This window comes from Equus caballus, chromosome 5 (genome assembly GCF_041296265.1).
Source record: "Equus caballus isolate H_3958 breed thoroughbred chromosome 5, TB-T2T, whole genome shotgun sequence".
NCBI classification, from domain to species: domain Eukaryota; kingdom Metazoa; phylum Chordata; class Mammalia; order Perissodactyla; family Equidae; genus Equus; species Equus caballus.
Window position 1 is genome coordinate 99,365,675 of NC_091688.1, and position 26,721 is coordinate 99,392,395.

At 44.1% G+C, this 26,721-nt stretch overlaps 1 protein-coding gene across 1 annotated transcript in view; it reads left to right on the forward strand.

The window, feature by feature from the left end:
• The first annotated feature begins 2,688 nt into the window (after positions 1-2,688).
• The window catches only part of SLC35D1 (solute carrier family 35 member D1), a 53,129-nt gene continuing 29,096 nt past the window's right edge, over positions 2,689-26,721 (forward strand). Inside the window, exons 1-8 of the mRNA XM_070268881.1 lie at positions 2,689-3,129; positions 3,753-3,786; positions 3,884-3,970; positions 4,654-4,721; positions 6,319-6,390; positions 7,818-7,886; positions 10,538-10,640; positions 14,292-14,384. Coding sequence (XP_070124982.1) covers positions 2,927-3,129; positions 3,753-3,786; positions 3,884-3,970; positions 4,654-4,721; positions 6,319-6,390; positions 7,818-7,886; positions 10,538-10,640; positions 14,292-14,384 — 729 coding nt within the window. The 5' untranslated portion in view covers positions 2,689-2,926. The remainder of the gene's footprint in view (positions 3,130-3,752; positions 3,787-3,883; positions 3,971-4,653; positions 4,722-6,318; positions 6,391-7,817; positions 7,887-10,537; positions 10,641-14,291; positions 14,385-26,721) is intronic.

The following is a 26,721-nucleotide window of genomic DNA, read 5'->3' on the forward strand; positions in this document are numbered from 1 at the left end:
CTTCAAGATATAGTAAGCGAAAAGAGAAAGGCTGCATGATCATAACAGTAATTATTCTTCTTGTAAATACTTGTAAAGTGTGTACTATGTTCTAAGCACTTTACCCGTGTTAACTCATTACTTCTCAGCACCCCCGGGGAGGTGAGTACTGTTGTTATCTCCACTTCACAGATAAGGAAACTGAAGCAGAGTAATGTCAAGTAACTTGTCCAAGGGCACAAAACTTGTCAGTGTCAGAGTCAGTGTCTGGCTTGAGAATTGGTGTTGTTATCTGGTTCTTTCCATGGATGTTAAAAAATGTATCAAAATATATGTGCGTGTTCATGTATATGCATATGTATATGTATGCACGTGTGCATGGACATATGTATTCGTACATGCACAGGAAGTAGCTCTAAGCACAGCTTCCCAACTGTTAGCAGTCCTTTCTCTAAGAGTGGGTTGGGGAGGGCTGTCCCCGTGGCCGAGTGGTTAAGTTCGCGTACTCCGCTGCAGGCGGCCCAGTGTTTCATTGGTTCGAATCCTGGGCGCGGACATGGCACTGCTCATCAAACCACGCTGAGGCAGCATCCCACATGCCACAACTAGAAGGACCCACAACGAAGAATAAACTACGTACTGGGGGGCTTTGGGGAGAAAAAGGAAAAAAATAAAATCTTTAAAAAAAAAAAGAGCGGGTTGGGGTGGGAGAGGAGGAGGGGAAGATATTGAGGTGATACAAGTCTTCTTTGCTTGTTCGCTTTTGTTATTAGGGATGTTATTATAATAATTTTTTTCACAAAGGATGTTTCTGAAATATAGTTTTCTAGTTATTTTTCTTCCACTGCTAGCACTTAAGGAAGAAATTAGGCCATTTTCTTCATTGTTAAAAAGGTGTACTGTTCATTGACTCATTCAGCAAAAATATCTAAACTGTGCTGGGTGTCCCTGCCTCTCCCGGTCCTCAGGGAGCTCACTGTCCACTGGAACAGACGACACATAAACATGTAATTCCAGAGCCTCTATAAAGGGGATGCACAAAGATGGGGTGGGAGGGGCACAAAGGAGAGATGTCAGTTCTGTGGAGGGCAGGGAGAGGTAGGTTGAAGGCAGGTGCCCAGGGAGGCGGGAGTGTTTTGCCTAAATACTGAAGGAAATGTGAGAGTTCTTTCGGGAGGGGAGCAAGAGAAAACATCCTAGATGGAGGGAATAATGGGAGCAAAGACAGAAGGAAAGACACAGGAACCACAGTGTCCTTCAGGAGAGGGCATAGTCAGCTTGAGCTGCAGCTTACGGATGGACATGCGAGCAGTGCCTCTGAGACGGGGGCGGGAGCCACGTCACCCAAAGCCCTGCGGGCCACATTACGAATTTCATCCTGTGGGCCAGTTTTTCCCAAGGAACATTCGAAGAGCACAGGTGTTCCCAGAATAAGTCAAAAGACACTGATCAAAAGATATAGATATAATGGAATATTATCCAGCCTTGAAAAGGAAGGAAATTCGGACACATGCTACGCATGGATGAACCTTGAAAACATCAGGCTAAATGAAATAAAGGTCAGACACAAAAGGATAAACATTATATGATTCTACTTATATGAGGAATCGAGAATAGTCAAATTCACAGAGACTAGAATGGAGGCTACTAGAGGATGGGGGGCGGGAGGGAGGAACAGGGAGTTACTGTTTAGTGGTTATAATTTCAGTTTGAGACGATGAAAAAGCTCGGGAGATGGGTAGTGGTGAGAGTTGCACAACAATGTGAATGTACTTAATGCCACTGAATTGAGTGCTCAAAAGGTGTTAAAATGGTACATTTTATATTATGCATATTTTACCACAATTTAAAAGTACGGAAAAAAAGAAGTAAAGGGGATGTGGACAAAATATTTACAGAAATAATTCAAAGTTCTTTTTCTTTCCTGACATTAAAATTAGATGTCATTTCTTTGCTTAAGGTGATAGTAATGATTCATTTCTGTTACATAATAACGGCTACTGTTTACCGAAAACTAGCTCTGTGGTAGCTTTACACTCATAGAGATGAGGAAATACAGGCCCAGAGAGGTCAACTAAATGGCCAAGAGCGCATAGCTGGTGAGGGGGCCTTTCTAGGAATCCTAGAATTGGAACTTAGCTCCCAACACCTTGCTCTTTCACCAATCCCCAAGCTGCTTGATCATCTTTCTACTTTTTAGGATATGTCAACATTTTTCTTAAAAAATTCTCCCTTGATCTGCAAAGAAAGTATTGCTTGGCGTTCCTGGGTTCAGAAAGTGTAAGGAGCCTGAGGCATCGCAGAATGAAATGTTCGTTGAGTGTTTACTTTTGACCCACATCTGATACTTTTGAAGGGCTTTGCCCCTCTGCAAGAGAGACCAAAAGAGCGCTCAAAATGAGTCTTAACGCACACACCGTCTTATCTGCTCAGCCTGCCACCTGTCACCGCGCGCTCGGGGGTCTGTCCTGCGCTTGCGGCAGTTGTCTGGAGAATACGGCTTCCAGCCCCCAGCCCCGCAGCCCGGCGGCCGCCGGGGACCCCGCGCGGCCCGTGCGCAGGCGCTCTGCGGCGCCGTGCCTCCGCGCCGCGCTCCGCCGCCCCGAGCGCGCCCTCCCCGGCCGCTGCCCCGCGGCCTGCCCGCTCCGCCCCGCACCGGGGGGCGCGCCGCCCGGCTGCCGCCCTCGCCCCCGGCCCGGCCGGGCGGGCGCCGCCCCGCCCCCTGACCCCGCGGTGCACCCCGCCCGAGCAAAGTCCCCGGGGCGTGAACCCCGGCGCTCCGACTCCGGGGCGGGGACGGGCGGGGACCGGCGGCGGCCGTGCGGGTTCGGGCGGCCAGCGCGCAGTCGGCCCCGTGCAGCGGCCCCGCGCGTCCCCCGCAGCGCCGCCGCCGCCCGCGCCCCCCGCCGGCCCGCCGCCCCTCGCCGCCGCCGCCGCCGCCGCAGCCATGGCGGAAGTCCACAGACGTCAGCATGCCCGGGTGAAAGGAGAAGCCCCCGCGCGGCCCTCCGCGCGCCGACATGAGGAGGCGCTGGGCATGGCGCCGGCCGAGCCGCTGACCGTGCTGCTGAAGCTGCTGGCCGCCGCCTTCTACGGCGTGAGCTCCTTCCTCATCGTCGTGGTCAACAAGAGCGTGCTCACCAGCTACAGGTAGGCCGCGGCGGCGGCGGCGGGCGCGGGCGGCGGGCGCGGGCGCCGGCGGGGCGGGCGCCCGGACTTCGGCCGCGGAGCTGGGGCGGGACGGAGTTGGCGGCGGGGCCGGGGGCGCGGGCGGGCGCGGGGCGTGCGCGCGGAGCGGGCCCTGGGCGGCGGGGCGCGGGTGCGGGGCGCGCTGAGCCCCGTGCGCGCCGGGCGGGGTGGGGAGGGGCGGGCGCCTCCGGCTCCGCACCCAGGGCCGGGGCTGGTCTCCGGGGCCGGCGAGTGCCGCAGCCCCCGTGGGAGGGGTCCGCCGCTGTCACTGGGACCCCGATTAGAGGGGGGAAACCGTTAGAGCAACCTTTGCCTTCACTTCTTGAAAGATCCGTTGCAGGCAGCCAGCTGCAGCCGCGGGATCGCACCGGATGAGACAAGTGGGCGCCCGAGGCTGCAAAATCAGCCGGGTTGCCTGGCCCCGGCGGGGACTTTTCTCCCCCGTTTCCGTTTGGATAAGGGGCAGATAGTGTGTTTTGTATCAGAATGCGCTTTAAGGTTGTCGATGTGCAGATTGAATTCACAGAGCTGCGTTGGGGTTTTTCTGACCCTCTGTTTTTTTTTTCTCTCTCCCGTTTCTGTAGGTTTCCCTCCTCCCTGTGTGTTGGACTTGGCCAGGTTAGTTGGAATCTTCAGCATTACGTGGTTTGTGTCGTTAGAACTTGTGTGTGTGTCTTTCTGTGTAGAACAGTGCATCTGTGTGCTCTGTTTACAGATGGTGGCCACAGTGGCAGTCCTCTGGGTGGGAAAGGCGCTCAGAGTGGTCAAGTTTCCTGACCTTGATAGAAATGTACCTCGAAAGGTAAAAAAAATTAAAGTAATACTTTATTTTCTGAAAAGAAGTCACTATATATATTTTTTTGCATATTTAAAAATTGCAGCCTTGAAATCGCCCAATCCAGAGTGGGTATAATGAGGGTGAAGAGTAAAAGTAGTAACGTGTATTTAAAAAAAAGTCTCACAATCTCTTTAAAGTTAAGGAAAAAAGCCCCTACAAATCTTGTGTTCTGTTTTAATTAATGAACACTTGTTGGGAGTACGACGGTTTTGCATCTTCTGCATCCGTCTAATTTGGCTGGTGTAGGCTGCATTCATTCACTGTTCTGGGGGTTTATCTTCTTCTTCTGTCTGCTTCTGCTTGTCTCTGCGTGAGGATGAAATGCCTTTCCTTTTGCTAGTGGGCTAATGCGTTGTCATGTTTTAAAGCAAAGGATGCTTCTGTGCCCTATGGTTGGATCATACTCATATTTCTGTTTCTTTTCCCCCTGTCCATTCTTTCCTCTCTCGTTCTACTGTAGTAGTGCTGTTTATCCAGGAATAATGTTGTGTGGGTGCTTCATGGGGACCACAATTGTGTATGAGAACTAACCTTATGTTTTAAGTGGGAAGAATTTGATCATATAAACAAAACTGTTTCTGTTTGACAGGACCTTGTTTTAGCTATCTTTATTATTGAGTTTTGTTATCCCTTTTTAAATTTTCTAGACGTTTCCACTACCTCTACTATATTTTGGGAACCAAATCACGGGACTGTTCAGCACAAAGAAACTGAAGTATGGATAACTTTATTTTACTAGTGAGGTTAATATAATGTATTCCTAAAATTGTAATTGAATGTTAAATATTTAACACATTGTTATTGATTCTGGAAAAAAATGAAAGGACTAGAAAGTTTCTGTTATTAAATAATGAAGATCACACCAAAGGCTTTTGTTTAAGTTCTTTAAGTTTGAAGAGAAAGAGGAGTTTTTGTTTGTTTTGGGGTTTTTTCACTCACTTTGATGATGGAAGTCTTAAAATGTTATAAAATCTGTGATGGGAGATTTTCATTATTTTTCCAGACCTGCAATAGTGGAGGATGTATGCTTGGCTTTTGGGATTTCAATTCTTTGGCACACTTCATAAATATTATATTTTAGGCAAATTCCTCAAGCCAAATAAGAGGATGGATATGAGAAGTTTGCTGGTTTTTCTTTTACCTTGAGGTAGTTAAAATAATATTAGATGGAACCCTAATTCAAGTATGATTAATACTTTCCCCGGGCCGGATAACTGCAGAGGCGGCATAGTCGCTTTTAGAAAGAGGCAGTAGTTCTCTACCCCGTGACAGCACTGTCTTGTTATCCTCTAACCTCCCAGTTCTTGACTTCTCCACTTAAAGAGTGGAGTATATATTGGGTGTCTGTGATATTAAAATTATACGCATAGGGAAACTACTTAACAGAAACCCATGGCTTCACCCCTTGCATATGAGCTAAGCCCCTGCTATATTGGATGATTGTAAAACAGAAGGAGGAGCTCTCTAAGGATCAGAGGCAGAGAGATTTTCATTTCCTCTTTCTTCAGAACCCAGAAACCTGAGTGAATGGCCACGGTGAATCTCTGGGGAGGGTGTCCTGGAGGTCAGATTTATCATGGGTGGGGGCATCCTTTTCCATCTCATTACCCGGTCGGAAGGAAATGCAGGCCTGCTGCGAAGTGCTGCTTGTCTGGAGTTCGCTCTTTTTCATACTTTGTCATCCATCCATCTGTTCACACCCTATCTCTGATTGCCAGTATAAGGCACTTTGGAGTGAGATGAGATTTATTCACAAATGACTGTATGGCAAGAGGCTGTCTGTTGGATTAGTGCAAGCAAAATGCTCTGAAACTTTAGAGGAAGACAAAATTACTTCCACAAAAGGACAACCAAGGGATGTTTCTTGGGGGAGATTATCAGAGATGTGGTTTGGAGGGTTGAGGGTTGGAAAGGGAGGTGAGTCTAGGAAAGAAAGGAGAAAGACGTCTTATTCTCTTAAAGACTAGCAAGGTTACTGTTCAGGGTGTTTACCAGACACGCAGACTAAAATTGAAAAGTTGCTCTTAGTAGTCTTTGATAATAAATGTGTGATCTCTACCATTTTATAGTTAGTTTGGTGTCCTCATCTCTAGTAGTTTTATAAAAGCAACCCCATCAGGCTTTCAAATAAGAATTATTTGTAGAGAGAAATAAAGGTTTAATTTAATCACAGTTTAATCAGCATGGAATTTCCATAATGGAAGGAAGAGATTAGCATTATTTTAAAATACTAGTTTGGAGAAACTTAGTTTAAAAAAAATAAAATGTTAAACTTTGTTTCACCCAATTACCTGTTTCTCTTTTTTTTGCAGCTTGCCAATGTTTACAGTTCTGAGAAGGTTCTCCATCCTGTTTACAATGTTTGCTGAAGGAGTTTTACTCAAGTGAGCCAAATTTCTAATATATCCAGTCTTTAACCAACTTTAGTCACCTTGAAAAGCTGCCCAGCATACATGAGATATTAAAATTATTTGTCTTGTTTCTACTTTATCTTTTGAGACGTTTAGGCAACTTTCTTCCTTTGCTGTAGGAATTGATAGTTTATGGGAGCAGTAATCGGGAAGGTTACGAAGGAAACCTGTCTGAATGTAAGATGTACTTTCCAGAATTCGTATACCTACTGCTGCCGCTGGGTGCAGCCGGGTCAGAAGCACCAGCATAGGTTTTCAATAGTGTTCACGTCTTGGCTGCTTTTATCACGAACATGTGAGACCCTTTTCTACTTAAAGAAATTCTGATTTGAAAAGTTCAAATGCATTAATAATCACAAATGAGAAGAATAAGAAAAAAATGAGTATGCTTATTTATATAACAAAATAAGTTTTTGCTTCATCAAAGGGGTTCTTTTTTTTTTTATTGAGTTATTGATAGGTTACAATCTTGTGAAATTTCAATTGTACATTAATGTTTGTCAGTCATGTTGTAGGTGCACCACTTCACCCTTTGTGCCCACCCCCCACCCCACCTTTCCCGTGGTATCCACTAAACTGTTCTTAGTCCATAATTTTAAATTCCTCATATGAGTGGAGTCATACACAGATTATCTTTCTCTCGCTGGCTTATTTCACTTAACATAATTCTCTCAAGGTCCATCCATGTTATTGCAAATGGAATGATTTTGTTCTGTTTTGCAGCTGAGTAGTATTCCATTGTATATATGTACCACATCTTCTTTATCCATTCGTCTGTTGCTGGACACTTAGGTTGCTTCCACGTCTTGGCTATTGTAAACAGTGCTGCAATAAACATTGGGGTGCACAGGACTTTTGGGATTGCTGACTTCAGGCTCTTTGGATAAATACCCAGTAGTGGGATGGCTGGATCGTATGGTAGTTCTATTTTTAGTTTTTTGAGGAATCTCCATACTGTTTTCCATAGTGGCTGCACCAGTTTGTATTCCCACCAGCAGTGTATGAGGGTTCCTTTTTCTCCGCAACCTCTCCAACATTTGTTGCTATTAGTTTTAGATATTTTTGTCATTCTAACGGGTGTAAGGTGATATCTTAGTGTAGTTTTGATTTGCATTTCCCTGATGATCAGCGAGGATGAGCATCTTTTCATGTGCCTATTGGCCATCCGTATATCTTCTTTGGAGAAATGTCTGTTCATGTCTCCAGCTCAAAGGGGTTCTTTTAAACATCCAATCTCTTGGAAACGTTTTTCCAGTTCCTTCTAAACATTATCCATTCCTCGGAAACATGATTGTTTATAGGTTTATTAAAGAAAACATCATATGTTTTTTGCTTGTGTTCTAAAGTGAGTCTGTGAATAACTCAAGTCACATTTATATATTAATTGTTTTATTTTGTAGGAAGACTTTTTCTTGGGGTATCAAGATGACTGTATTTGCGATGATTATTGGAGCTTTCGTAGCTGCCAGGTAAGATGTGGGCCTGTGTAAAACCTATGAGAGCACATTAGAAAGTATCAATAGTTATTCATAATAAATGACCAATTATGAATAAAGAGAATTTTTTATAGGCTGGATAAGAACCATGTCTTGAAAAGCATCCAAAGGCTCTTCAAAAAGCTAAATCTTGGGGGCCAGCCCAGTGGCCGAGTGGTTAAAGTTCTGCATGCTCTGCTTTGGTGGCCTGGGTTCATGGTTTTGCATCCTGGGTGTGGACCTACTCTGCTCATCAGCCATGCTTTGGAGGCATTGCACATACAAAGTAGAGGAAGATTGGCACAGGTGTTAGCTCAGGGCCAATCTTCCTCAAGTGAAAAAAGAGGAGGATTAGCAACAGATGTTAGGGCGAATCTTCCTCACCAAAAAAAAAAAAAAAAAAAACTACATCTTTTTGGTTGTATTAAGAGCAAGCCAGGCAAAATGAGATTATTAGGGTTTTTAAAAGTTAAATTCATGTAATTTAGCGTTTATTTTACCATCTTCTGCTTATTGGGCACATACCATGTGCCATACAATATGTTCAGCATTTTACACATATTTATGTATTCTTCACAACAACTCTGAAAGATATGGGTATAGTTTTCCTATTTTATAGTTGAGGAAACTAAAACCTAAGTTCAAAGACTTTCTCAAGGTCACACAGCCAGCACACCGCAGAGCTGGAATTTGAACCTGTGCCTGCCTCCAGAGCCTGCACTTTCATAGCTCTCGGGGCATTCTTTTACTTTGCATGCTGGTAAAGAAAATAGTGTCTCATAAAAGGCAAATGACCAGGAATTATTTGCCTTGGGGAATAGTAAATAATAGAATTGCTTTATTTGGCCTCACTTAAGATATATCACAAAAGCCATAACTTAGATATTCTATTAAATTATTAAAGCTTTTTCCATTGTTCTTATGTTTTAGTTTTAAAATGAGTGGAGAAAATGTATACCCAAAGACTGAGAAAGTTAAAATGATGGCCAGAAGCCTTCTCCAACGTTTTGCTTTTCCCAGGGCCTGCGTATGTGGGTTCGCTAATGCCACAAACTCTGTGGGACGTGTATTTTCCGTCTGGGAGTTCAGTGTGCTATTGGATTGGCTCATTCATCATATCCCTGTGGTGTAGGTGGGGGGAAAGTATTATAAGTCAAGTCCTCTTCCACCCTAAATCTCCAAGTGAAATTTCGTTCCTAAAAACAGAGGCTAGAACAGTTGGTTACTAGAGTTTTGTCGTGTAGCTGACTGAATCCGTCTAGGCAGCACTGCTTCCTTGGAGGAAAATTCTACCCAAGGCCCCTCCCTTTCTTTTTAGAGCTGCCCTGCTTGTCTTTGAAGCATTTCCTTGAAGCTGGTGGGATGCAAAATTGGGGCAAACAACAGGAGTTCCTCAGGGCTAACTGGCCTGCAGAGAGTTTCTGAGGAGGAATGCTCTCTGGACCAGCCTTGTCTCAATGAGAACCTTTTGCTTCCGAAAGAGACTGGGAGGAAGGGAGTCTGAAGTTAGAGGGACCTCAGGCTGCTTGGAAGAGCAGGTGTGCGTTAGTTAGGCTGTTTCTGCCTCAAATGGCAGTGGCTTGAAGCGCCTCAGAAGCCTCGTTCCATGTGGTAGTTTAGCTACAAATGTGTAGTGTCTTTGTAAAATGACAGACTGTGAGGCCGCTATTTTAGCTAGGGTGCTAAAGTATGCTGAGGGCTTACTTTACTGAGATTTTCATTTATTCTGTTCAACTTACTAAGTTCTTATATTGTGCTTGGTGTTCCGCTAAATACTAGAAAACTTCAGTTTCCCTAATCCTGCCAGTTATACCTCATATGCAATTATTTAAGTATTTGAGTTCATGCTGTGTGCTTCGACACTGTTGTAGCTTCATCTTGGTTAGGACTAACCGCGATCCACACTTCAGAAATGCCACCCAGGGGGCCAGCCCGGTGGCACAGCAGTTAAATTCACACATTCCGCTTCGGCGACCTGGAGTTCGCCGGTTCGGATCCCGGGTGTGGACATGGCACCACTTGGCAAGCCATGCTGTGGTAGGCGTCCCACACATAAAGTAGAGGAAGATGGGCACGGATGTGAGCTCAGGGCCAGCCTTCCTCAGTAAAAAGAGGAGGATTGGCAGCAGTTAGCTCAGGGCTCATCTTCCTCAAAAAAAAAAAAAAAAGAAAAGAAAAAAAAAGAAATGCTACCCAGTGGCCCAACCACCTTTGCAAGATAGTCCTACCTGTTATGTGACCCTTGGGAAAATCACATTAACAACTTTGTCTTTCAGTTTCTTTGTCTATGAAATTGACCTCTGATGCCTTTTGTCTGCTTCAGGTGGATTGTAATGGTGAATTTGGTTGCTGCTTGTTGTTTGCTGACTGAATTTAGAGCAGTGTGCTATTAGCTGACATGATTGGTTATTGCTAATTTTTGTGTTTAAATGCTAGTGCTCTCATTTCTGAATACTCCCTTATTAAGTATGAAATTGCACACTGTAACCAGGAATCAAGAAATACCAGCAGCTGATAAAATGCCTGATGTTCACTTACCTAGATAACAATATGTTCTTGCAAATATTATAGTTCAGACCTATCTAAAATTAAATGCATGTCCATTAAATGTAACTTGTTATTAAAGTGTTCCTTATGTTTTGCAGCTCTGACTTGGCATTTGATCTGGAAGGATATGTTTTTATTCTGATAAACGATGTCCTGACAGCAGCAAATGGTGCATACGTAAAGCAAAAATTAGATTCAAAAGTAGGTAGCAATTTAAAGCTTCTTTAAGACATGGTTACTGATGTTAGGAATGGTAATATCAAGTCATCAGGGGAAAGTGAGGAATAAAGAAAAATACTTAGAAGGGATGGGAAAGATGGGATCTCTGAGGGTAGAATGCCTGTACTTTGATGCTCATGTAAGAAACTTTATTTTTCAATTAATGAATTAGCAATTGGATTTAACTGTTGGCTTTTCTGGAAGGCATTGGGTGAATGTTGACTTTGAGTGAGATAGGGGTGTTAGTAACGAGTGCTCTTGAGAGAAAAGTGTCATGAATGTTCATGGCTGTGTTCTGCAGGACTTGGTGAGGGGCCTGGGCAAGAGAGAGATAACTGGAAGCTCTCGAGCCGATTGAGGAGAAGTGGGTGTTGGAAGGGGCACAGAACAAGATGGACTGCATATTTGTCCTACAAGCAGGGAGCGCTGGGGTCGCTGTCTCTCTCGGGGCAACGCCAGCTCCCCGGCCTCCATCTCTTAGGCATGAGCTCTGTGTACCCAGCTACTTTCCCTCAACCTGCAGTGTGCTCACAAAGGCTTTCCAGATAGCTTTTGTTTGCTTGCTATATGCTTTGAATATAGACACGCTCAATTTTAGTTTTAGATCAAGCCAGACCACCAGAAAGCTTGAGTACCTGAGCCACAGTGCTCTTGCTGCATTGTGGTGTGAGCATATGTCGTTGTCACAAGAAGCTCTGTGGCGCTCAGCTCTGATATCATCGGGTCGTTGTAGAAGGAGTTGTTCTTTCTCTCATCCTGTGTCCTGTATAAGGACCCACATGAGATATTTATCGTAGATGGCACCATAGTTTTTCCTGAGCAGCTGGTGTGTTTTTAATCTCTTCTTTAAGTCTTGTAACTGACCATGGCTTTATCTCATTTTCCTACTCATGTTTTCCTTTCAGTCAGATGACCTGTTGGCTTGGTTTTTGGTGTGCTCTGTTGTATGTACAGTATTTCTGAAACTCAGGGCCTTTCTTGGAGCTCAGATCATCCCCTCCCTACTCAACAGTAGTGTTGGTATCGAGTTTGTATCGTCTCGGTGGGGGCTTTGCCCTCTCCTGAAAGAACCGTACCATGCATGGCCATCCCGGGAGCTTTCCTTATTCTCAGAGAATCTTTATTTTGAATATCCTTGAAGAGCTGGGGTCAGTGTAGATCTGGTTCCAACAAATTTTCTTTAAATATGCCTTTCATGTCTTTTTCTCCATTTATTTGCCTTGCTGGCTCTCTAAGATAATTGCATTTTAGCGGAAGCTACTATTAAAACATTTCATCTTTTTGAAATAGAGAAAAGGGAGCAGTTAGAGGCTTAGTTCTACTCTGTTTTTTCCTTCAGCCCATTTGCTGCTTTGGAAAATAGGTATGAATAGTAACATTTCATTTGTCAGGCAGCCTCGGTTATCTAAACAGTGCTGTCCAATAGAAGTTTCTCTGATGATGGAAATTTTCTGTGTCTCTGCTGCCATTAACAGCAGCCACTAGCCCCATGTGGCTGTCGAGCACTTGATAAGTGACTGGCACAACTGAGGAACTGAATTAGTAGTTTAATGTAATTAAGTTGAAATAGCAGCCTAGGGCTAGTGGCCGCTGTGTTGGACAGCACATTCTAGGGTACATCCTAGAACCTGGAAGAAAGCAGAGAGAGTTTCTGAGTATTTTATTCCCGGGAGAGCTCCATAGTTCCTCACTCAGAAGTAACTTAAGACTGACTCGTATAGGAACTTTTGAGCATATTGATCTGCTTTTCATAGTTTATGGATTGGGAGCAACACACTGGAAGCTGGAATTCTGTTTAGAGGCACAGAGGCTTCCAGTAGTCTGAAAGGTCAGCCAACAACAGGTCAGAAATAAACAGGGCACTGTAGAAGTCCAATGGAAGGGCTCAAAAACGATTCAGGGGCCATTAGACGGTGTTGAGGGCAGCACCATAGAAGAACACGGTGCAGGAACACAGGTTTGTATCGATGCCTAAACTAAGTTTTATCCATGTACTCAGTGTAAGAAGGCAGGGAAAAAGGTACTCAAAACAAGTTAAAATGTGAAAAGAAAAACAACAGTTTGGCATTTAAGTTTTTGCTGTTTGTCAGGTGTGTGTGTGTGTGTGTGTGTGTGTGTGGACATCCTCTCCTTCCTGGATAACACCCTTGTCTCTGGCTGACTGGGCACCTGTTGTTAAAGGCTGTTTTGTCCTGGTCTGGCTTTTTTCTTGCTGCCCTAGGGATGAGGCACACTTTCACTGATGCTTGTGGTGGCCGGAAGCCGTCGGTTATTTGGTTTATCCAAGAGGCAGTGTGGCCATACCGAGATGCATTTTGTAAAGCCGGAGTTTTATTGCATACATAGTTTCAGGACTGCTCATAATCATCGTCCCTTCAGCGTGAGTCATCGGGCAGAAAGTTAGTGCCGCATTTCAGACTGAACGTAGCTGTTGCATTTAAAACATTTTTAACTTCAAAGCAGTCACACTAGTAACAGATTTATGGTAGAAGTAGTAGAAACATGGATAATCGAGAGGAAGAAAACTAAGTCTGTAATCCTACCGTCAGGTGAGAAGCAGTGTTCTGGTGGATGTCCTTCAGTGTGTGCACGTGGACACACTCAACTGTGGAAAACTTTAAACAAGGGGGATGATGCGTGTTTCCTAACCTATTTTTTGTTTAGTGCTGTTTCATGAACACATTTCCTTGTCAGTCGGTGTTATTAAACGTTTTTAGTGGTTGCATACTGTTTCATTATGTAGTTATGTGACAGCCTAATCAACTAGTTTTCTCTCGTTGGGTATTTGTTTCTAGTTTCTCGAAGCTGCTTTTGAGAAGCAGTTTGACTTTTCCCGTCTTTCAGTGATCTTTCAGTCACGGAAGTTAGTCAGGTGTCGCTGTCCACTGCGCCTTCTCCTCTCTCCTCCTCCCAAACTCTGGCCTCCTTTTTCAGCGACTCTGCTTCCTGCTGAGTGTCTCAGGCATGTGAGAATCAGAGTGGACCCAGCGGTCTCATAGGCTCCCTGTGTTTCAAGACGTGTGTGGTCCTTCGTTGCTCCCCAGTAGCTGAGGGCGCAACTAGTCATCCTGTGTTTTGGGAGTTGTGGATACCGTAATCTTCATCTGCGTTGTGCCTCACTTGCGTGTTGTCAGAAATACTTCACTGGGAAGCTCTGTGTCTGTGTTGGTCTAGGTATGACTCTGTGTGCCTGGATCTGTCCTTCTGTCTCTCCTAAATGGCCTCTGTTATGGTTCCGAAAAGCCCATGACTGACTGATGACTTGAGTCCATTCTGGAAAGGGACGGGCCACAGGGGTGTGTGTCTATAGAGCTGTGTGTGTGTGTTCGGAAAAACGTCTTCCCCACTTGCTGTTTTGAGGCAGCAAGTTGATGTCATTTTTATTTCTCTGATCTTAAGCACTCAAAGAATTTATTTCAAATGAATTTAAAATCTTGTAAGTTTGCTTTTTTGTTTGTTTTGAAAGCTTAGGTGATCAATGTCTGCAAAACTTCTGACTTGACTAATTTGCTGTGTATTTTCTAGGGGAGGGGTGTGTGTGTGTGTGCGTGTAATGGGGGTGACACTCTGTATGAAGTTGAGTATTTCTATCTGCTAGAGCCAAATGAAACAGCTAATTATGTCCTATCCTAGGAGCTGGGAAAGTACGGTCTGCTCTATTACAATGCTCTGTTCATGATTCTGCCCACCCTGGCCATCGCGTATTTTACAGGAGATGCGCAAAAGGTAAGACTTTCTAATTATGGTTCAATGGCTTATGTTTTTGAATTGTATTATTATTTACGACCAGAAGATAGACTGGGGGGTTGTTAAAAAGAATGTGCTTCTTAAGTGTCCAAAACCAGAATTTACTTTTTAGCTTGCTGATGTCATGCTAACGTTTTCTCTTGGCGTAAGTATTGGATAGTCCTAAAATCGCTCAGAATAGCTCTGGCTGTCAGTGTAAAAATAGCGCCTGCTAGCTGGTGCCCTTCTCTTCTGTGCCAGCAGGACATAGGAAGGGAACTCTTACATTTCTTCTAAACTGCAAAATAGGAGCAGTCACGAACCATTCTTGAGAAACGAAAAATCCTGAAATAGCAGAATTCTTCAAACCCAGACAAAATGCTAGGCTCAAATCTCTTGAGCTCTGTTTTTTGCACAGTTTTCACCTGGCTTAAATCCCAAGCTGGTTTTTTCCCTCAGGAGCTATTTAGCACTTGTGTGGTGACTTAACCATATAAATAGCAACTAATAGAAGAGTTTACTCTTTCTGCAAATGTTTAGCCAAATAAATCCAGAATAGAGGAGCAAAATAAATCCAGACAAGAGTTTTTTCTCTAAAACAAGCTCGTATTCATAGGAGAAAAATTGATACCATTTTGTTAGAATTCACACAGTTTTGCAAACTAAATGGAAATCTAGAATTCTGCCAAGGATTTCTGTCCCAAGAGTCCGTCTAGCGATTCTTCTGGCGAGTAGTTTCTTCAGAATAAATGTGTTGGTTATTTACTCTAATGACAGTGACAATTCCCACAAACCAGTGGGAGCCGGAATAAAGAGAAGAGGTTTTTGAAAGTAGTTAGACTGTAAAAAATTGTTCTTGCATCAAAGGTAGGACAGGAGTGACTGCTTATAAAGCTGTTTTGTGTTTTCATCAAGAACTCTTTCTTTTAAAAAACTGGCATAGGTCACCTGGAACATGTGTCAGTGTTTTAATGAACTGTGACCTGGCTGCCAGCATGCCTAAGAATGGCTCCAAAGTAGGACACAGAGCTATTGCTCTGACTAATAGAGGGTGTTGAATAAGTATCCTGTGGCTTTGAAAAAAGTGGGAAGAGAAACTAACATCAATTGATTCCCTGTTATGTGCTGGTCACTCTGTGTACGTAATAAAATGTAGTTCCCATAATGCCCTAGAACAGTGGAATTATCCCTATTTTACCAGTGTGGCAGTAGAGGTTCAGAGAGACTGAGTAGCTTGCCCATTGTCGTACTGTCGGTGGGTAGTAGAGTCAGGATTTGAACCCAAGCCTGACTCCAGAGGCCGTGGTCTTTCCTCAGTGTTCTGCCTCCCTTTCGAAGTGTCTGGCAGGAGCACCCCTCGCTCTGTGGCTTTGGGGCAAGAATGAATGTGAAATAGCCAGGCCGCTCATGGCAGCACAGAGGGTTCCGAATCTTGAGGCCAATCTGCACATGGGAAAGTTGGAAGAATTAATGGGGTTAGGTATTCTACAGACTTGGCAAAGGTAGAATTTTCATTAACTTGAAACTTTGACTAGTGGCTTGTAGCTACTTGAAAAAATTGACCAAGGAAAATATTTCTCCATTCCTGAGTAATGATCATTTATCTAGAAGTCATCTGCCAGGTTGTAGCATAATTCATGCATATTTCAAAGTTCAGTAACACACATTCAATTTGAGATGCTTCAGTATAATTAAGAATGTTTACTCATAGTGGAAAAAATTACTTTGTCGGCTATATTAGGATGAGATTTAGGTTTTTCTCTTACTCTTTTTTTTTTTGGAAGCAGAGGAGTGGGATTTGAGTGATCTTTTTGTTTTTCCCAATGAAAGTGCCAGGCAGAGTTCAAAAAGGTTTATTTGGAAGAATAATGGTTTTTAAGAATGACAGAATTCGTCTAGGTACTTTGAAGGTGGGATGATAGATTAATTATGGAAGCTGAACTCACTGCTGTGTAATCAAACCCCATCGGTGTTTTGGGTTTCACATACATTTTTCTTCATCCTCACTCTTATTAGTAATTAATGTGGTTCTTATAAAACATTTAGTGGGGTGTAGATGGGCACACTGGCTAGCAGTCTTGCCATCTCATGCTCTTTTTCTTAACATTCTTTCCTTAACCTGCTCTGCCTCTAACAATCTCCAATGGTTATTTAGTGCTGTTGTGTGTCTCACAGTGCTAGGTGATAAGGCTCAGGTGATAAGAAAAAAGAAGATGGCTTAGATGGTGTTCTTGCTTTTGAGGACCATACGGTTGTCTTGGGGAGCAGCCCTGTCAACATCAGAGCAATGAACTGTTACAGGTTCTGTGGGAGAAGTGTTTCAGGGGCATTGTCGGGTGTAAAATGGAAGTGGGTCAGTTCTTTCTCCTTGTTGGGGATGGATGCCTCATGGAGCTTTGCCTACAAACAAAATTAAAATATGAGTGATGTGAATAATTAGTATTGTTTTGGGAGGTTGTGAATTAAACTTGAAACTTAGAAAGTGAGAATTCTAAGTTTGTCACTGTTCCTAAATTTCTTGTGAGCTTATGAGACAAGTCACTACGATTTCATTCTATGTTCAATTTAGATTGGTGTTTCTAAGCATCTTTCTTATGCTAAGAAAGCCCTGGGCCAAGTTCTCTTGGGAATATGTGAGAAAGAGGAAACAGTCCTTCCCACACAAGGAAGACGTTTGGCGTGCTGCAGAGATGGTGTAAGATCTAGCACCAAAGTGCGTGCCCGTCAGTCAGTCCTGTAAGTGTTCAGGTTAGGAAGAAATCGGTGTGGGCTGAATAGCAAGACGGGCTTTTTAGGGGCCGGCCCCGTGGCCGAGTGGTTAAGTTCATGTGCTCCGCTTCTGTGGCCCAGGGTTTTGCTGGTTCGGATCCTGGGCGCAGACATGGCACTGCTCATCAGGCCATGTTGAGTGAGCGTCTCACAGCAGACCCAGAAGGACCTACAACTAGAATATACAAGTATGTACTGGGGGGCTTTGGGGAGGAGGAGGAGAAAAATAAGATTGGCAACAGATGTGAGCTCAGGTGCTCATCTTTAATAATTAAAAAAAGATTGGCTTTTTAGAGGAGCTGGGGCTTGGTTTTCTTATCCATCGAATGCAACAAGTAATGCTACCCTGTTCTGGGGGTGGTTGTCCGAGATGTGACTTAGAGAGGAGGCTTAGTGGCTTCCTGTTGTTAACCAGCATAGAGACAGTGGGTGGAGCCATGGGTGACCTGCTGTGTTCAGGAGGCTCGTAGAAGAGGTTGCAGTTCATTTCTTCCACTGGAAGGTTCCGTTTCTTAGTCATCAGTGGACTGTTGGTCTGAAGTCCTGGCAAGAGGGGTTCACATTACAGAGTGGGGTTTGTGGCAGGATTCAGGCGAGAGTTTTCTAGTAAGTCGGGTTCATTTTCCCTGTGTGTCTTTTAGACTTGTGCTTTATTCCAAAATATGCATACATATAAGTAGACAAACATTTGTGTATTTGCACATATTTTTTTAAGAGTAAACACTTGTGTGTGACAGTTTGTCTTTAAATAAAGCTCTTCCCGTATGAATAATCTGAGCCTGCTCCTGGCCTTTGGTAATACTTTACCTGGAGGCTGTGATGCCCTGTGCCTGACCGGATGCTTCCACGTGCTCCTTTCCCTCATCCTCGTTGTCTGCCTGTGAGGTGGGTTGTGTGATTTATGGAGGGTGAGGACGTGCTTAAGGTTGCCCAGCGGCAGAGTTCCGCAGTAGAACCAGTCTGACTGACTCCAGATAGGTCCCTCCCTGGGTGCCTGGCTACATCTGTCTCTCAAAGCCCGTTGTTGCCTCCCTGACTTATTTTCCCTCCTACTGGGACTCCATGCAGGGCTTTCTCAGACCAAGCGCTTGGGTGTGAGAAACGCTTCGCAGTAGTATTAAAAGTGGAGCCTGCAGCTTGGCCTTGTGGCCACTTAATTGTTAGAAATAATCATGTTTCTTTCATTCAGCTAATATTTATTGAGTGTCTATTACGTGTCAGGTGCTGTTCTAAGTTAAAAAAAAGAAAAGGCACGTCCCTGCTTTCAAGGAGCTTGCGTTCCCACGGGCGGAGATAGACTAGACACGGTTGCGTGCTGAGAGCTGTGTAGAGCCCGGAGACAGGAGAGGGGTGGGAAGTGCTGTTTGGGTAAGAAGGTTAGGGAAGGCGCTTCACCTGGGCAGACTCCGAGCTGCGTGGACTGGGGGACCCGATTGTGCGGCTCTTTGGGAGGAGTGAGCCAGGTCGAGGGGAGAGCAGGTTCTCAGTGGTGAGGCGGGAGTGTCAGCTGGTTCACAGGGAGCATTTTCGGAATAGGGAGATGCCAGGAAAAGTCAAGGTGGGCCTTGAAGGATGTGGAGGAAGAGAAGCAAAGGAAGTGCTCTAGGTTGACTAATAGCAGGAGCATGGGCACAACTGTAAGACCGCTCTGCAGGGTGGTCAGGAGGTGGAGGTCAAGGACTGGGCACTGGGAGAGACCACAGTGAGCCTCTTATTTTCAGTAGTTCCAGCCTCTTATTTCACAGATGAGGAAACTGGGGGCCAAAGAGGGCTCAGGACCAGAACCCAGATCTCCTGACTCTACTGCTAGTGCTCTCGCCCTTCCCACCACATCACAGCCTGCTCCCTTCTCAGTTGGGACCAGTGCTAGACACAGGAATTTGAAATTGTGCAGATAGTGACAAATCCCTAAATTTTTGTGATGTAAGTGGTACAATGGAGAGACTTTGGGGCTGGAATGCAGAAGACCAGCAGCCTCCAGTTCTGCCTTGACCACTGTCTGACCCTGGACAAGTCCCTTCTGCTCTCTTCCCTGCTTTGTCGTGTGGAAACTGAGGATGTTGCATCAGCTGAGTTGGTTGGTTCTCTGGGTAGGGCCCTTTCCGGGGCTGAGATGGTTTCTGAGAAGTAGGACACATGCCAGTGTGGAGACCAGGCTGCTGTGCTGACAGTTGGGTGAGCAGCTGCTCCTGGGCTTCTGAGAACCCAGGCTAATAACTGCTCTCATCTGTTGGACCCCCTGGCTGTCCCGGCCCTGGGCCATTTTGCATGGAAGCTCCCTATGTATTGAATGAAAAGATCTCCAAGATATGTTGTTAAATGAAAAAGCACTGTGTAACACAATGTGTATGGCATGCTACCTTTTGAGTAAAATAAAAAGGGAAAAACAAGAATATATACACAGGGGTGGGCCCTGTGGCTGAGTGGTTAAGTTCATGCGCTCTGCTTCAGCGGCCTGGAGTTCACGGGTTCGGATCACGCATGTGGACCTACCCACTGCTCATCAAGCTATGCTGTGGCGGCGTCCCACATAGAAGAAGTAGATTGATGTACACCTGGGGTATACAACTATGTACTGGGGCTTTGGGGAGAAAAAAAAAGAAGATTGGCAACAGATGTCAGCTCAAGGCCAATCTTCCTCAAAAAAAACCGCCAAAGAATATATAAACACATACCTTTTATTCACTTATTACTTAAGTAAAGAAACTCTGGAAGAATGCACATAAAACTAATAAAGTAACGGCCAATGTGTGTGTGTGTGTGAGAGAGAAGAGAGTAAGTAGAGAACAGGAATGGCAGGGAGACCTATTTATCTTCTTATGTTGGATTGTAGAACCATGTGGATGTATTTTAGATTAAACCTTATAAAAGGAACAATAAAAAAAGATAAAGTTTTTCTATAAATAATATGACCATCCTGTGATGAATCATAAATTTAAAAATAACTGGGGGATGTGGGACAAATTAATTCGTTCTCATCATTCAGAGTGGCAAGCTCTTGACCCTGGATGCAAGTGGAAGCAAAATCAGATCCCAATTATTTTTCCCAAAATCCCACTGTAAACCTTGTTGGCAGTGGAGGGAAGACTTCCCTCTGTTAGGACAGGAATCCGGTCCGAGGGCTCTGAAAGGTCAGCTCCCAGGGAGGCAGAGTGGTGCAGAGCAGTTGGTGGAGCTCACACAACCTTTCAGCAGAAATTGAAGGCTGAAGAGGAAAACTAAATTACCATCAAAATGGAAAGGCAAGATCTAGACCAACAGCTCATCCCAGTGGATAATGATGCCAGTCCTTGGCCAGTCATCCTGAGAAACCAAACGTGTGTGTGTGTGTGTGTGGGTGTGTGTGGGTGTGAGATTAAAAAGTTTATTCAGGGTTCTCAAAGTCCCGGGATTGTGTGTGTGTGTAATTAAAAAGTTTATTCAGGGTTCTCAAAGTCCCGGGATTGCCAGAAACCAAAGAACCAATATATTCAGCATTCTGTTTTTTTAAAACATATGTCTTCTAACTTTAAAACGTTCTCCTTTTTTAAAAACTATGTATCCTGTAAAAGCCAGCTTACTGTTAATGAAAGATAGCTCGTTAACCCAGATAAGGGCGGAACAGGCATCAGTTGACTAATGACTTCCCGCAGTGTCAGTCAGGACACACTCTGTTTAAACTTGCTGGTGGCTGCCTCCTAAAGGGAGTGTCCACAGCACAGAGGCGTGATTCACAGTCACAGGGGCTGGAACTGGCTTTCTGACAGCACACGCTGCTAGGTGTGCTCACGTCAGGATGGAGGAACAGACCCCTTGCTGTAGGTCTCACAAGGCCAGCACTATAGGCCCTGGGACCTTGTGTAGTGTCTTCATTCTCTCGCTGGTTAAGTTACACGGCTCAGATGCGTTTTACAGAAGTTGCTGCACAGATTGTCTACCTGGAGGTGTCTCTTACTCAGCATAGCTGACTGAACAGTGAAGAATTTTTAGGCTGTTTAGCCTGTCTGAGTTATTAATCTTTTCTGGGTCACTCCGTGGACCATATTGACTTATTCCCAAACCCTGAATCCTTCTCTCCTCATAGACAGGTCCCTTCTGCCTTCTGGGCCCTGGCGTTCTCATACGTAAAACAAGTGGGTTGGGTTAGTTATTCTTTAGTTAGGAATGACTAGATCTACACTTTGCCTGTATATTGTTTGACAAAGTAATGTTTTTAGCCATTCTTTCCTTTGAGGATATGTGTTTTTCAAATAAGAGTCAGTGACCCCATTGGTAAGCTGGAGTGTGTTGTTTTGCCATGATACGTAGGTGTCACGTAGGTGGCAGAGCCAGTGAAGATGTCTGAGTTCTGATTCATTGTCTGAGCTAGGAGCCGGGAGAGGGCAGGAGACACTGTGGCAAATGGCTACAGTAGTGCAGAGGATGGGGTGGTACCCAGGACCTCTGGCTCCATGAACTGACTTTCCCGGGGGCGCCAGGGAGCCATGCACGTCATCTGCACCACTGACATTATCTTCCGTCTTAGCAAGTTTCCTAGCAGTTTACTTTCTAGGATAAGGATTCCAGTTTTTTCTCAATAGTTTCTTGAGGAAAGAATTTTCAAAACAGAATGGTATCGTCAACCTTCTTCCTTTACCATGAAGTCCAAAGGCTAAGTGGTTTATTTATTTTTAGACTTTATAGCGAGAAGGGAGGCACGAACACACACAGTGTCCCAGTCGTGCTCTGGATTTTACTGCTGGCAACTCTGCTTAGCAGATTTTCCTGGGAGTGAGAGTGGGTGCATCTAAGACTCAAGTGCGTGTTGAAATTACTCCGTGCTTCGTGCTACATTGGGGTGGCTAGTGGGCGCTAATGTGATCTTGTGCGCATGGCAGATGTTGCCCAGTCGCACAGCGTGTTCTTGCTGAGCCTAGACGTAGCCTCAGTCTGTTCCCTCAGACGGTGGTGCACACAACCAGAGTCAGTCCAGTAGAGCTGGTGCGTAAGGCAAAATCTGATTGTATTCCTGGACCAGATTTTATTGATTATGTCATTGATGATGTAGTCTTATTGCCTAATCTTCAACTCGGATACTCCCGTTCTCTCTCAGCTTCCTTAACCTAAGCAACTAACGAGCATATGTTTTCATTAAGCCTTTTTTTCCCCAAATGTTTTTGTTTAACTGAAAGTTTCATTCAAACCAAATGCCTAGTTTTAGGAAGTGGTAGGTCCGTATGAGCCATTTGCCCATTGATTATGCCACGTTCTCTTCACGCCCATGCTGGGTGTTGGCCAGTGGTACTCCATTACACTGCCTGCACCTGTAGAGCCAGGGACTTTGTTCAAAACAGAAGGAAAGGGGGCCGGCCCCCTGGCCAAGTGGCTGAGTTTGCACACTCTATTTCCCTGGTTCTGATCCTGGGCGTGGACGTGGCACTGCTCGTCAGGCCACATTGAGGAGGCATCCCACATGCCACAGCCACAGGTGCTCACAACTAGAATCTACAGCTATGTACTGGGGGGCTTTAGGGAGACGAAAAAAAAAAGGGAAGCCTGAGAAAGCATCTTTGTACATTCAGTCTGTAAGCACAGCCACCACTCAGCCAAGATTGAGGATGGCAGGGCTTGTGGCAGAGAGCCCTTCGAGTTCTGTGTCACAAGAATGACCACGCAGGTCATTTTCTGCACAATGGCTCTTTGTCAGCTTTCTCTAGAGGCAGAAGTTTTGTTTTAACTGTTTTTTTCCCTGATTAACAAAGTGCATGTTTACTGTGCCTTCTGTATTTCCTATCTTGGGGAGAAGAAAAATTCACTTGTGAATCTATCCCTGAAAGATAAAAGTGGTGGAAGTTTAAGTGAATAATAGTTTCTTCTGTATGTAAATTTTGTGTGCAGTTAAAGTGTCTGCCTTTCATTCTTTCACTCGATTCTCACAAGAGGCAGATGGAGCACACTGTTTCCCTGTTTGTAGCGTAGGTGGAGGCTTAGGTTAAATGACTCTGTGATGGCCTCACAGAAAATTGGTGGCAGTTTGACTTAGAACTCCACTTTTTGACTCAGTGATGCAGTAATCATAGCCATGTGGAGCCACCTAGGAGAAGAAATTCAGAACTTATTTCCTTGCCTTTGGTTTTCCCCAGGAGCACAGATAGAAAGATGGTAGGTGATGGAGCTGAAAGGTACTTACCAGCTGGATAGTTCTGGGGAAGTTACTTAACATTTCTGAGCCTGGAACACAATAGGCACTTAAAAAGCAGTAGCTTTGATTGTTTTTTAGCTATCCATATGGTAGGGAGAATGGTCTCTGTTGTTCTGTAGGACTGTTTGGGTCATAGTTATCCTACGCCGTACTTTCAGATGGCTACTGCTTTTTCTTTTGCAGCCGAAGATCCATTCCTGTGGCAAAGCCGAGGAATGCCACGGGCTGCTGGCGCCATAGACTGGCTTTCCCCAGAGACAGGCCTGTTATTTAGGAAAGAAAAAGTCCCATGAGAATTATTTTTCTATTTTTGAATTTTATATAAATAGAGTCATGTCCATGAGATTTATTTTAATCTACAGATATAATTAGGTTCCCAAAGGAGACTGTGCAGTGTATATTTGGGTCATTTTTCTGAATACCATTTAATGCTCAGTGTGGAGCACCTTGGCTTGAAGCAGATGCAAGTCTACCACGTATTAGCCGTGTTACCCAGAGTCAGTCTCGTGTTGTCTTCTGGGGCAGGTCAGGCTCTACCGGCCTCTCCCTCTCGCGGCTGTCGTGGGAGTCAAATGGCGTGACGTGTGCAGGAGCACTTTGCAAGCGATAAAGCCCTCCACAGTATAAGGCAGTCCTTTTGTTGCCGCAGTTTGTTCCTTCGTTCTCAGCAAACCTGATCAACCGTCTTCCGCGTGGTGCACCAAGGCCTGCCGTGGGGCCTGGCGCGCGACTGGGCCTTGGTCGATGTCCAGTTGCGCCTTGAAAGCAGAGGAGATGCTTAGAGCTAAAGGAGAAGGAGCTCAGGTATATGGAGAGGTTTGCTTGAGGTCTTTGCCAAATAACTGATTACTTTCCACTCCTAGGTCATTGATTAAAAAAGTTAAAAAGTAATGTTTCTATGTAATAATTGACGTCATTTATTGAACTGGACTCCTTCATGTCAGGCGCTGGCTCCTTACAGTTTCTAATTCTGACAACAGCCCTGCAAGATGGGCCTGATTATTCCTCTTTTTATGTATGTGCAAACTAAGGTTGACGTAATCATCATGGTGCAGGACAGCAGCTTACTCTCTTAGTGACTTTGTGGTGAAAGAATAGAGTAGCCAGGAAAGGAGGATCATTGGGAGTTGAGGAAGGTTCTTTGGCCTCAGATTTCTATGCGTTTTAGCTTGGGTGAACTATCAGGCTGATCCGACATGCACGTTAGAACTGGAAGAAGCTTTAACGTGCACCCAGTTTACCCTCCCTCCCAGCAGAGTCTGGCATAAAGAAGCGGTGGGGAGGTGGCACAGGGGACCGGGCTCCTGAACCCTGGGCACTGCTGCTTCAGGTACAGTGGCTCTTCCCGCAGGATAGGAGTAACCTTTCCGAAGAGACTTCCGATGCCCATTTGCTGGTTGCTGGGTTATGCCGTCTCTCTTCAAAGAAAAAAATTTAAACTTCTTGCAAAAACTGATGAGTTGTCTGCAGTTAAAATGACCTTTTACCATTACAAGAAAATTTAAAATTATGTAGGTTTAATATGAAACTTGGAATCTATTTAGTAGCACGTACAAGTGGGTGTGTGGATATATTAAAAAGCAAAGCACCACTCATCTGCCTGTGGAAAATGATGCTGAACCACAGGTCATGGGTGTTAAGTCCACCTCAACTAGTATTTGTGCCTGACACTTCAGGTGCTTGGAGCTATGCAGAAATGACACATGACACAGTCCCTGCTCTCAAGTGATTTATAGTCCTGCTGGTAGAGACTAGTCTCCTGGGTCCCAGGCCAGTGCTTTGTTGTGCTTTAATGATTTTTCATCAGACAGCAGGTTGTGTTTGTAGGTGTGAAAGAGCATAGCATGAGACTGTATGCATGAATTCTTTCATCTATTCTCCAGTCATCCAGCAGTTATTAGACACCTGCTGTTTGCTGATCATTTTGTTAAGCAGTGTGGATAGAGATAAACCACCAAGGCATTCACAGTGTTTGGGTAGATAGTCATGTGCATGCCTTATTAGTGATAAGGTGTCAGTATCTGCACAGTTGGGCAGGGAAGAGACTAATGTGCAGTGGAGGTTTTGTGCACAGCCTCCCAGTGGAAGCATTGTTTGAGATAGGATGTAATTCAAATCAGTAATTGAATGTGGTCTTTTGCTTCTGGCCATGATGGAATAACAGGGATGGGACCTACCTTCCTGCCTTAACCTACTAGAAACCCAAACATATGTGAATAATGGTTTTTAGACATTGGACAACAGGCAGTGAAGGATTGTTGAGAGAGAATGGATTAGAAAAAGAAAGCTATAAAAAAGACCTAAATGGAACTTTTAGGGATGAAAAATACAATAATCTGAATTGAAAAATAAAGCAGAAGGTATTAAACAGCAGATTAGACACTGCAGAAGAAAAGATCAGTGAATTAAAGACATAGCAATAGAAACTGTCCAAGACAAAGCACATGGAAAAGAAAGACTGGAAAACAAATAAACAGATTATTAGTGACGTGGGATAATATTAGGCAATCCAACATGTGTGTGACTGTAGCCCTGAAAAAGGGTGAGGAGGGCCAGAAAATTGAAGAGTTAATGGCTGAGTTTTTCTAAATTTGATGAAAACTCTAAACCTACTCGTACAAGGTCATCAACAGGTCTTAAGTAGAATAAATATAAAGGAAACTTATACCATTAAAGAGTGATGTTTCATAATGCTAAAAGGGTTAGTATATCCAGTGGGCTTAACAATCCTGAATGTGTATGTACAGGATGAGAAAGTTTCAAAATATGTGAAGTAAAAACTGATAGAATAGAAAAGATAAATAGGCCAACCTACAATTATAGTTGGAGATTTTAACATTCCTCTTTCAATGATTGATAAAACAACAACTGAAATTCATTAAGGATATAGAGGAGTTGAACACCATCATTGACCAATTTGACTTAATTGACATTTATAGAACACTCTACTCAACAAGAACAGAATAGACATTCTTTTCAAGTGCACATGGAACATTTACCAAGATAAACTATAGTCTGGGCCATAAAACAAGTGTTAATAATTTAAAAGAATTGAAATCATAGAAAATATGTTCCCTAACCCGAACAGAATTAAACTAGAAATTAATAACATATGGAAAACCCCCACATATTTGGAAATAAACCCACCCCCAACTAACAGGTCAAAGAAAAAAATTACAAAGAAAATTAGAAAATATTTTAAACTGAACGAAAATCAAAACACAACATAGCAAAATTTGTGGGATGCAGCTGAAGTATTACTTAGAGGGAAATCCGTAGATTAATGAAATTCATCTATTGGAAAAGAAGAATAGTTTAAAATCAGTGACGCAAGTCTCTCTCCCTTAAGAAACTAGAAAAAATGAGCAAATTAAACCCAAAGCAAACGTAAGAAAGGTAAGAGGAGAA